Below are 12,790 nucleotides of genomic sequence, written 5' to 3' on the forward strand. Positions count from 1 at the left end.
ACTGTTAAAGCACATTTTCTTTGCGCACTCCGTACACCTAAATGCAATGTATGAACAATATATGGTTAACACTGGCAGATTTATTTTGGTTCCCAGGGTGATTGACTTCGCTTACCCTCCTGGTGACTGAGTGTGTGTCAAGTCAGGGCTACAGAGAGGACCTACATGTGCAAGCTCCTGCAAACTAGGTCCAAGTTCAGAGAACCTTTATCTCTGAGTCTACAGCTGCTAGAGAAGTGACTTTATCATCAAAAAATCCCGAGGAGAAAGAGACCAGGCATCTTTGAAGGACCAGAACCATTAAGGCCTTGCAAGATAATGTCAGTAAGGTACTGCTCATTTATGGCAAGACACTTTACTGCTATGGAAAGGGTTAATAGACTCCGGCACCCACTACTTTGAGACAGACTAGCCACCTGGATCTAAAGTCTGCACCTGTCAGCCTGGGAATTGCAGAAATTAAACAAGACAGTATAGCGCGCCTGTGGTTAACTTAAGTATTTTTGAATTAGACTCGGGAACTGGCACCACCATCACTAATGCTGCCCATATACAGTTACTGGGAGAAGACTATATTTTGGAACTGTGCCCTTTGTAGCGATATGAACTATTGCTCCCATTGTCCAATCAGTAAAGTGAGAGTTTACTTAATGCAATCAAATTGGGCCTGGTCTTTTCATCCGTCTTCCGCCAACCTGTGTTTCTGCACTCCTGCCTTGCATCCTGCCTTGCATCCTGCCAAACACCCAACAGCAAGGCCGCTCAACCTAAAATCAGGCAGGAGACCCCAAAAGTCCAGGAAGAAAGGGTGTGCCCTCCAGTCACTGCATGGCCTTAGGGAGCAATGCTGATAGTAAGGGGTGTAGTTTGTGAAAATTCAACCTGAAATGGATAGTTTCTAGGAGCATTACTGGATGTTTTGGGGACAGTCCCAGGGAAGGGATTAAACGTCCTGAATTAGGCTACTTTCACACTAGCGTTCGGCTGTCCGCTCGTGAGCTCCGTTTGAAGGGGCTCACGAGCGGACCCGAACGCTTCCGTCCAGCCCTGATGCGGATCCGCTCAGACTGCATCAGTCTGGCGGCGTTCAGCCTCCGCTCCGCTCAGCAGGCGGACACCTGAACGCTGCTTGCAGCATTCGGGTGTCCGCCTGGCCGTGCGGAGGCGTGCGGATCCGTCCAGACTTACAATGTAAGTCAATGGGGACGGATCCGTTTGAAGATGCCACAATATGGCTCAATCTTCAAGCGGATCCGTCCCCCATTGACTTTCAATGTAAAAGTCTGGACGGATCCGCTCAGGCTAATTTCACACTTAACTTTTTTTTGCCAATTTAATGCAGACGGATCCATTCTGAACGGAGCCTCCGTCTGCATTAATATGATCGGATCCGTTCAGAACGGATCCGATCGAACGCTAGTGCGAAAGTAGCCTTATTCTGCCAACTATGCATATAGTACTGAAGCTCAGACCCATTCACTTCAATAGAGATCAGCTGCAATACCAGATCCAAACCACAGACAAGTGTGGCGCTTTGTTTTTCTACTTCTGCACAACCCCCTTTAAAGGGCATTGTCAAAGTTTTAAAGAAGCCATTTACACTATAGTACTCCCAAAAATAACAAAAATGTACTTGGTTTCAGCATGGTTACCAAACGCTCTGCTAATTGGTGGCAAATATGTGTCATAACTATTGCTGGAAGTCCTAAAATTGTGTAAAAATAGGTAACTTAGTAAAAAAGTAAAAGAGGGAACAAGAGCTGGATCGATAGATAGATAGATAAAAACACGCCCTGTGATCACACCTAAACCTAGGGGGCCTTGCTGTGTATCATGGGCAGCACCCCCAGATTTTATTGGTGAGATCCATTATGTTCATTATAAAGTCATGGGGGTAATTTTTGGGTTCTGAACACCCATTCACATATGATATAAATAACCAAACAGGTTTTGAAGTGCTTTCAATATAGGAAGAGAAGGCAATTAAAAAGTATACCCCCAAAGTGACATGAATCCCATCCTCACAGTGGCCGGACCCTCCACCCACCCTGAGTACTCTATAGCGTGCCTATTGTGCATTAGGACAGGGTAACATCACGTGTCTATGTGAATATGTTAAACATGCTGGACAATTGCTTTCCATTCAACTGGTTGTACTGCGTGCCGGAGAACATTGTGACAATCACCACTGGATCATGTTGCGTCTCCGCTGTCTATCTTTACTGCTGCTTATATAGGACGATTCCTTTCACTATCTTTTGCCATTGATTAGATTATACTTATCTTTAAAGAAGGTAGAGTCTCACAATGCTGATGAGACGAAGCCTATAGTCGGTCTGCCCTTTCTGAACAACTCCTAGTGCGGTACTCCAACCAGGGCTGAGTATTCCATTTATAGTGCGACTGTTCGTATACAAATATAACTAATCAAATAGTCCAGCTATCAGTCCATTTTTCATTTTTATCTCATTGTTGTCGCTACAGACAATTTGTACCGGTTGACTATAAATAAGGTTTATTGAACCAAGCACTGTCCGGGCGCCTACTTTGTAATATACTCCTTGGAAGTCTCATGGAGTTTGCACTTGTTTACATATGATCAAACTCATGGATGAGATGTGACTGTACAGGCCAATGTCACCGTGATCCCTCCGTCTGAGGAACTTTTACAAAGTAGGGGCACACAGACTGCCTGTTTAAAAAGGGGCCACATAAACTTTTACTCTACATAATGGCTGCCTCTAGTGTGATGATGGTAGACAGAGCCATAGAGGAAGTTCAAATAGATTCCAGCCATGTATGTATCTGTTCCTTCTAACCCTCACTGTGACCCTCATATGCTGAGAAGGGTATACTCATTCTGTGTTCTCCAAAAGTTCTTTACAGGAAGTCCTTACAGTAAGTGTCCTGGATGAGTCTGCTGACATGTGGGAACTAGTGCGAGGGGTCGTCACGTGCTGTCTCACTAGCTTGTTTCAACATTTTGCGAACCAACTTTTCCAATTCCTTTCTTGACTTTTGTTCTTCATCCAAACTTTGCTTCATCCTTTTGTTCTCCTGTTAAGATAAAGAGACAGTATATATACTGCGTTTATGACATTTAAATGGGGTTTCCCATCTGAGACAATGGGGGCATATCATTAGGAGAACGGAACGGGAAAGGTGATGATCAAGCTAGTGCTTGGCTATTTTCGTCCGCCCCTTAGAAATGATAGAGGACAGCTGCGCATGCACAGTGAGCCCTCCACAACTTTCACGCCTCCATTCTCAGTGTAGGGGACTCGCACCTATCAGACAATAGTGACAGGCTCGGATTGGCCCATAGTGCTACAGGTGAAACCCCCCCAGTGGGCCCCTGAGCAAGGTGGGCCCCTTGTAATCCACCCCCTGCACAAGTGGCACATAACACAGTAGACTTCCTGCACTACATACATATATTCAATGTACAGCTCCTCAACAGCCTATGTTTATATAAACTTGACAGATTATTAAAGAAACTCCCCAGTTTATTATTAGACACGATCAGAGCTGAGATGACTTCTAGGTAGAGAGGAAAGCTACCAGTGTCCTCTTCTCCCCAAGACCTACCTTCTCAAAGTTGCTGCAGGGACCCTCATATTCAATTATCTGGTAGCATCTTGCTGCAGTGTGAGCAGGTAATATTAAATGTATCCATACGGTTGGTCCCCGAAATAAATTTTACTGGTGGGCCCTAGGAACCCCAGTCCGACACTGAATGGGGGCATATCCTAGCAATATACCCCCATTGTCTAAGCTGTGAAAACCTCTATAAGCAACTTAAAGCTAAGGGTTATTAGAGCACAAAGTGAAGGTGAAAGTACCAGTCACACAGCTAAACAGTTAACCCTTTGTGACAGATCAGCTCGATATGTTTAATAAAGACCAATTTAACAAATGGTTTTTACCCTAAATTGTTTCAATTCAATTATACACGTAAAAACAATTGTCTCTGTAGGTGTACATAGCCTTTCAAGTTTTCTTAAGTTTTAGATCAGCATTGATATTTCTCTGTACTCAGCCTCCAGCCATCTTCTATCAGTTATCCTTCTCAACTGCCTCTCAGTTTCTCCTGGTACCAACTGTCAAAGTAACCCACATCCCTTCATGTTCAGTCCCATCTTTTAGTTCTGACTGAGACTCCCCCCCCCCACATTTTACAGTGCAAACATTCCTAGGCTTTAGCCAATGAGTTCTTCCTGCTGATGACAAGGTAAAACTAAAAGTCACCAAGGTGATGATACAAAAACTGTGCCCTGAATATTTAATAGTAAAGAAATGATTAAACCTGAATGTTGAATATTAAGATAAGATATTTTGAGCTCTGTCTACCTGAAATGGTTGATATCAGGTAACAACAGCCTTCGTGCAAATAAAATTTGAGTTTAATCATAATTAAAGACAAAGTAACAAAATGAAACACAAACGGAAACATTTAAGCCAACACACAGGGAGTCATGTGCATTTCTGTGTGAACCATATTAAATATATTCCTCTATTTTGGAGTCAGTGGCCCTTTAAGTTGAACATTCTACACGTGGTGCTGATGTCATAACCGCGGCATTGTGAGAAGATTGGATTAGAACCTGGCTCACTCAGTGTTCTGTAGATTGGTGGACTTTCTTTCAAAGGAGCAGCAGTGATAATGGTGAGCGCATCGAGTGATTAGGAGAATTTTGGGAATTTTGGGAATTTTGGAAGATGTGGGAGTCAGACTCATTTGACTATAGCTCAGTAACATCTAGCTCTGAGTCTGACCTCTCAGACTTCTCATTTTCCAATCAGTATGGCATGAAGTCGACACTACCATCTAAATACCGCCTAGGTGATAACTACACTGAACACAGGGACATGGCGGCTCAGAGAGTGCTGGCCAGACTGACCAGTAATACTCAACTGAGAAACCCTGAGAGACACCCATCATCTAGTGGCTATGAAAGAACATCAGGATGGAATATTCCTATGACATCGGAATCACCTACATGGTCAAAAAGAGCCACAGCAAAAGAAGACCTTGACCAAGTAGCTAAATATTTGGTACTCCTCAAGAAAAAGATCTACGAGAAGAATTCTTGCCAGGCATATCCATCAGGACAGTTGCCAAAAATAACATCTGTGAATATGGTGCAGTATAAGAATTCCCAGCTACATCCAAGGGACCAGCATGATGAACCTCCTGCACCCAAGACAAAGACATCAGCATTACCACCTATAAGAACATCATCGAGTCATCATGCAATAAAAAAACAGAATGCTACCCCTAACAAACACCTAATGGAACTGTCCCAGCCCAATACGACAGCTGCTGAGGCCCTGAGCCTGCTGGGGAAAGAGGACTGGGAAAACAAGATCCAAGGGATTGATACCATCGTCTCCCTGATATCCTGCCATACTGAAGCTGCGCTACCATCCATACGAGAACTGAGGATCGCTGTAATAAAAGAAGTGACCAACCTAAGATCGGCCGTGTCACTTGCAGCTATCAAATGCTTGGATACAATGTTCTCCGCAGTGCAGACACACATGGACTACAACCTCCAGCAGACAGTCAGTGTGTTATTAAACAAGGCCGGGGATTCCAGCTCCTTTATTCGGGAGGCAGTGAACAGCTCTCTAACATCAATGGTGGAGAATGTCAGCCCTGGCCACGCTCTCACAGCCCTGATAGAAGGAGGACTCTGCCACAAGAACACCACGGTGAGATCCACCACAGTAAAACATCTTGCAGGTCTGGTGGATAGAATGGGACCAGAGTTTTTCCTGTCTGGAAGAAAGGGCATCACAGATAGGGCAATACCAGCTGTAGCCAAAGCTGTGCAGGATAGATGCCAACAAGCCAGGATGTATGGCAGGAATATCCTGGGCATGTTAGCTGAACACCCCAGACTGGAAGCAATGCTGACTAAGTATCTACCAACTAAAGACTTACAAGCCTTAAAGCTCCAGTTGAAGAAATTACCTCATTAACTAATTACATGGAAGAGGAATATTACATGATGCCCCAAGAATAAGTCATCAGTGTTTGATAGACATATGTACCTGTGGAGAAGTGACATAACCTACAGTATCTGATAAGGTATGAGAAAATGTGGAAGAATGTATATGTTGTCGTACATGTATTTATATACACTAATAGATATATTTTGGGGAAAGCCTATGTTACTCTGTTTGCCCAGAGGACTTCTCATGTCTTATCCTCTTATAGGAATACATTTGATATATGTTAAAGGGGTTTTCTACTTATATATCATTATGGGCTGTCAATTAGACACGTCATAAACGTCATTGGTGACCACTGGGAGCCTCAATAATGCAAAAAGCAAAAGGGGACGCAACTCTCATTTTAATTGAAAAAGTGGCCAAATGTTTGATTTCTGCCTTAATCATAAAAAATGGGACATACGTAAAACAAACCCATCACACTTTTTTTGAAGTTTCATTACAACAACTTATCCACTATCCACAGGATTGGTTATAGGTCTGCTCAGTGGGGTCCTGCTGATCAGTAGATCCATGTTCTGCTGTTTAAATGGAGTGGTGGACCTACATGTGTGCTACTGCTTCATTCAAGTCTGGTAGACTGCTGGAGATAGCATTCAAACACTCAGCTATCTCTGGCAGCCCCATTGAGCTGAATGGAGTAGCAATGTGAATGCCGCTACACTTTAAACTAGTGATTGGTTGGGTCTCCAGTGGTCGGACCCCCTCCGGTCAGACACTTGTCCCCTATCCTGTGGATGGATAGGAGATAAGTTGCTGCAGTGTGACAATTTATTTAATGATGACCTGTTTAGAGACATAATTATAGGGATCTATGTGCAGGTTTGAGTTTATCTGGGAATCTTGAAACTGGTAAAACATTTCCACAATTCTGTATAAATGCTTCGCACTTCCCATGTAACCTGCTCCTCTACCCACAGGTCAACAAGCATCTAAGAAGCTTTGGAGCCATCATACATGCCACCACAGCCAGAGCCGTCTTATGTCATGAAGAATATAGCCCTGGAGTGATGAGCCCCTGGATGAACGCTGCTGCCTTTAAGGTGGATAAGCCTGCCATATCATACCTCCATTCCTCCGTCTATAACCAAGATTGATGGTAATACAGAAGCTAGAAAGAAGCCACCTCCTTCCTAGCTGTTTTCCATTATTGCGAGGACATGATGTAATAGTTGTAGCTGAGAGCGCCACCTGAAAGAAGCAATCTCTGAACCCATTGTCCCCAATGTCTCTATACAGTGACGTCCATTGTGGATCCTAATATTATACCAACTAGAAATGATGGTGAAGACACAGGAGCCCAATGCACAGCAGTCACACATCATCTGCTATATTGTGTTTCTTCAACAAAAATAAAACATTTTCTGTTCACTAATTATTGTCTGTATCCTTCCTGCCTACAGTCTCCACTTTTTTGGGAATCTCAGAGGTTTCCTATTATAAACAGTAACACAACTAATCCCATAGAAGTCAGTGATCCAGGCAGAGCACAGGAAGAGATTTCCAATACGGGGGCTCCACTGAGTTCTGTCTGGAGTTCTTCTTTAGGTCATATTCACAATCAGGCCAATATCAGCCTGATCAGGAGAAGACAAGTCTGCAGTGGAGGCTGGTGTGCCGGTCGTCCAGTAATACAGCGTCTGAGGATATTCTTCACATCTTATTCAATACCCTATGATGCTAACACTAAGTGCCAGCCATACTATTTCTAAAGGTTGGGCAGCCCAAATAATTTTTGGAGCCCTCCTGCATGGCAACATTTTTGGTCCCTCTCCTGCAGTATAAAAACAGTGGTCATACACTTAACCAGGTCATGGCCTGCCCTGCATGACCAGAATGGTGGGGCACAACAATTCCAGGAGAATGGCAACCACAACTCTCTGCAGAATGGAGTTACACCCCCAGGGACCTTCTCCTACAAGAAGCAGCTTCTTAAGGTTTGAGATCATGAGAGTGAGGGAGGGGTAAGCACAAGTAAAAGTGCACAAGTAAAAGTGCACAAGTAAAACCAGGCATAGTGCAAATATAAGGCTATGACTAGGGATATTACACATATATAAACGTACAGGCAGACATTATACAAGGTACGTACAGCTAGACATTGTAAGAGGCACCAACAGACAGGCACCATAAATCAAATGAAGAGGAAATATTTTCTTGTAGCTGTAGGGTTGTTCCCCAGAATAAAGGCCACTTGTCGGCCCAAGGCTCCTCAGTCTAACGCTGCTCCTAGATAGAAGTTGATTCTTCTAGGCTACTCTCCCATGAATCCCTATCTGGCCCAGTATCTAAGGGAATTCTGACTTCACAATCCCCCTGTTTGAAAGGGCAGCAGGCTCATGAGAGTGCTGCAGTCTCACCAATGTCTACCTACAGACGTGGACAAAATTGTTGGTACCCTTTGGTCAATGAAAGAAAAAGTCACAATGGTCACAGAAATAACTTTAATCTGACAAAAGTAATAATAAATTAAAATTCTATAAATGTTAACCAATGAAAGTCAGACATTGTTTTTCAACCATGCTTCAACAGAATTATGTAAAAAAATAAACTCATGAAACAGGCATGGACAAAAATGATGGTACCCCTAACTTAATATTTTGTTGCGCAACCTTTTGAGGCAATCACTGCAATCAAACGCTTCCTGTAACTGTCAATGAGACATCTGCACCTCTCAGCAGGTATTTTGGCCCACTCCTCATGAGCAAACTGCTCCAGTTGTGTCCGGTTTGAAGGGTGCCTTTTCCAGACTGCATGTTTCAGCTCCTTCCAAAGATGCTCAATAGGATTGAGGTCAGGGCTCATAGAAGGCCACTTTAGAATAGTCCAATTTTTTCCTCTTAGCCATTCTTGGGTGTTTTTAGCGGTGTGTTTTGGGTCATTGTCCTGTTGCAAGACCCATGACCTGCGACTGAGACCAAGCTTTCTGACACTGGCTAGTACATTTCTCTCTAGAATTCCTTGATAGTCTTGAGATTTCATTGTACCCTGCACAGATTCAAGACACCCTGTGCCAGACGCAGCAAAGCAGCCCCAGAACATAACAGAGCCTCCTCCATGTTTCACAGTAGGGACAGTGTTCTTTTCTTGATATGCTTCATTTTTTCGTCTGTGAACATACAGCTGATGTGCCTTGGCAAAAACTTCGATTTTTGTCTCATCTGTCCACAGGACATTCTCCCAGAAGCTTTGTGGCTTGTCAACATGTAGTTTGGCATATTCCAGTCTTGCTTTTTTATGATTCGTTTTCAACAATGGTGTCCTCCTTGGTCGTCTCCCATGTAGTCCACTTTGGCTCAAACAACGACGGATGGTGCGATCTGACACTGATGTTCCTTGAGCATGAAGTTCACCTTGAATCTCTTTAGAAGTCTTTCTAGGCTCTTTTGTTACCATTCGGATTATCCGTCTCTTAGATTTGTCATCAATTTTCCTCCTGCGGCCACGTCCAGGGAGGTTGGCTACAGTCCCATGGATCTTAAACTTATGAATAATATGTGCAACTGTACTCACAGGAACATCTAGTTGCTTGGAGATGGTCTTATAGCCTTTACCTTTAACATGCTTGTCTATAATTTTCTTTCTGATCTCTTGAGACAGCTCTTTCCTTTGCTTCCTCTGGTCCATGTCGAGTGTGGTACACACCATATCACCAAACAACACAGTGATTACCTGGAGCCATATATATAGGCCCAATGGCTGATTACAAGGTTGTAGACACCTGTGATGCTAATTAGTGGACACACCTTGAATTAACATGTCCCTTTGGTCACATTATGTTCTGTGTTTTCTAGGGGTACCATCATTTTTGTCCATGCCTGTTTCATGAGTTTATTTTTTTACATAATTCTGTTGAAGCATGGTTGAAAAACAATGTCTGACTTTCATTGGTTAACATTTATAGAATTTTAATTTATTATTACTTTTGTCAGATTAAAGTTATTTCTGTGACCATTGTGACTTTTTCTTTCATTGACCAAAGGGTACCAACAATTTTGTCCACGTCTGTATATGTCATATACATGGCATCAGGGGGTAATCCACTGCCTCGAAATACACAACGGCGATTAGAACTACACATTTCTGGTACGTGCATTCAAATATCAGACCATTCATCCAATTGTGGCCGAATACTTGCATCTCATGGCTACAATGACAGTGATATTATATCTGTAAAGAATAAATCAAGGCAACTGGACATACTGTAGATTTCTTGAAAACGTTTCACTCGTTCTTCAAATGAGCTTTCTCAATTCTGAGTGACTGTACAAAAAGTCTCTGGGAATGAATATGTAGCTGAATCAACATCTGGTAAATATACCCAGCATGGGGTCAGAGGTCATTATACCCAGCATGGGGTCAAAGATGTTGATTCCATTATCCTAATTGGAGTCAATAGGTGATAAAGACTTCCCAGAGAAAGGTGTCAAGACAGCATTGTATGTGGCAGACAATAGATGTCAAACCCCCCCCCCCCCCGCCTCTATTTAAGCTTGGCTTCTCCATTTTTATGTAGATGGCCTCCTTCACACCTTGTTTGTACCAATCGACCTCCTTGGTACAAACGAGGTGTGAAGGAGGCCATCTACATAAAAATGGAGAAGCCAAGCTTAAATAGAGGCAGGGGGGTTAGACATCTATTGTCTGCCACATATAATGCTGTCTTGACACCTTTCTCTGGGAAGTCTTTATCACCTACTGACTCCAATTAGGAAACTGGAATCAACACCTTTGACCCCATGCTGGGTATAATTACCAGATGTTGATTCAGTTACATATTTATTCCCAGAGAATTCTTGTACAGTCACTCAGAATTGAGAAAGCTCATTGGAAGAACGAGTGAAACGTTTTCAAGAAATCTACATTAAGTCCAGTTGCCTTGCTTTATTTTTTACAGATATACCATCACATGTATAAATGAGAACCTTCACAGACAGTGAGATTATAGTTTTAGAGGCAATTACACATATGATCTTAATTCTGAACCTTGTATTATAATATATTTTGTATTCCTACAAATACAGATTAGTCACCTGTACAGGTTGGAGTCTTTCTATGATTCATACCTGTTTTAATTCCTTGACTTCATCTCGTAAGGCGTAGACTGTGTCTACAAGACTCCTGCAAGACAGAAACAACAAATGGATCAAAAGTAGTCTTTATCGGTGTAATAACACTTTCGGTGTAGCAATACTATTGAAAATCCTGACTGCCTGAAGCCAACTGAAGAACAAAAGCTTCAACATAGAAAAGTCAATGTTCTTGCATGTAGAGCTTCAATAGGCCCTTTGTGCTAGATACATAGCACAGCTTTTTTTCAATAGCTTTTCTCATAACTACAATTGTTCATCCAAACAAATAACAATAAAAAAAAAATATCTCAAGAAACAGTAAAGTGTCCATGCTGAAGAATAAAAGGCCTTCCCTGGGATGAAAGGAAGATGAACCCCATGTTTGTAACCATGAATCCTCAGTAAAGGGTGTATTAAACAGGCCAATATAACAGGTGATTGTCGGGAGGGAAGCAGCAGCAGCGGTGCAGGGACCAGGGACCCAGGTAAGTATATTCAGTTTGGGGGGCCCAGCATATTGGGGGGCTTTTTATAGACTTGGATAGCCCCTTTAAAGGGCATCTATCAGCAGATTTGTACCTATGAAACCGGCTGACCTGTGACATGTGCACTTGAGAGCTGAAGACATCTGTTTTGGTCCCATGTTCATATGTGCCCACATTGCTGAGAAAACTGATGTATTAATATCAATGCTAATGAGCCTCTAGGAGCAACAGGGGCGTTGCCATTACACCTAGAGGTTCTGCTCTCTTTGCATCTGCCGCATCCTCTGCACTTTGTTTGACATGGGCAGGCAGTGAAGGCATCATCCTGTCTGGCCCTGTCAATCAAAGTGCAGAGGCAGTTGCAGAGAGAGCCGAGCCTCTAGGTGTAATGGTAACGCCCGCGTTGCTCATAGAGGCTCATTTACATATATTAAAACATCAGTTTTCTCAGTAATACAGGCACATATGAACATGGGACCAACACAGATGTCTTCAGCTGCCAAGGGCACATATAAAAGGTCGGCCAGTGTCATAGGTACAAGTCTGCTGACAGATGCCCTTTAATATTTAATCTCCTTGGCAAGGATCTTGAGGGTAAAGGGGCCGACTTACTTTTCTTCAGGAGCTGTCTGTCCATTGCTCCGCATGTCATCAATGATCAGACTTTCATCCTCCAGTAGCATGACCTGCGGAACAGAATCCTTGCGGGAACCTGTAACAGAACAACGAGTGATATACACGTTTATAGAAGCACCCATCTCCCCGCATACCTTCCAACTATATTTATATAGGTCACTAGTATTTAAATACTGCTTGTAGGCTACACGCTGTCATAAAGAAGCAGTGGCAGGTATGTGCATTAGAAGGAATGATGCGGACACCATTGGAAAATTGCTATTCCTAAATATCCTCATGTAGATTCTGCAAAGTTATCTATTATTTCTAGTCCAAGTGTAAATCTATGTGCAACATTCATCATTTGCGGTTATTTGTGTGTCTGTATTTGATTTCTGTGCCTGCACCAAATTTATGAAATGATGCACCTTAATATATTTGGCATGAATACAGGGTGGTTTTCACCTTTATGTGTAAAAGTACGCCGGGGAGTTTGCCTGTCAGAGTGGTCTGCGACTTTGGCAAGAGGCGTACATACGGTAGTAAATGAGCCATAATCCAGGTCTAATCTCACTTATAGCTCTTAAACATAGACCACTC

The 12,790-nt window shown here is 42.9% G+C and overlaps 1 protein-coding gene across 3 annotated transcripts in view; it reads right to left on the reverse strand.

Moving 5' to 3' along the window:
- Positions 1 to 1,314: 1,314 nt before the first annotated feature.
- ARHGEF6 (Rac/Cdc42 guanine nucleotide exchange factor 6) overlaps positions 1,315 to 12,790 on the reverse strand; it is a 130,539-nt gene continuing 119,063 nt past the window's right edge. For all 3 annotated transcript variants that reach the window (XM_044305503.1, XM_044305502.1, XM_044305504.1), the window contains 3 exons: positions 12,188 to 12,287; positions 11,085 to 11,139; positions 1,315 to 3,057 (listed from right to left, as the gene is read on the reverse strand). In XM_044305503.1, the coding sequence (XP_044161438.1) occupies positions 2,935 to 3,057; positions 11,085 to 11,139; positions 12,188 to 12,287 (278 nt within the window). In that variant the 3' untranslated portion in view covers positions 1,315 to 2,934. The remainder of the gene's footprint in view (positions 3,058 to 11,084; positions 11,140 to 12,187; positions 12,288 to 12,790) is intronic.

Source organism: Bufo gargarizans, chromosome 9 (assembly GCF_014858855.1).
Source record: "Bufo gargarizans isolate SCDJY-AF-19 chromosome 9, ASM1485885v1, whole genome shotgun sequence".
Lineage (NCBI taxonomy): Eukaryota > Metazoa > Chordata > Amphibia > Anura > Bufonidae > Bufo > Bufo gargarizans.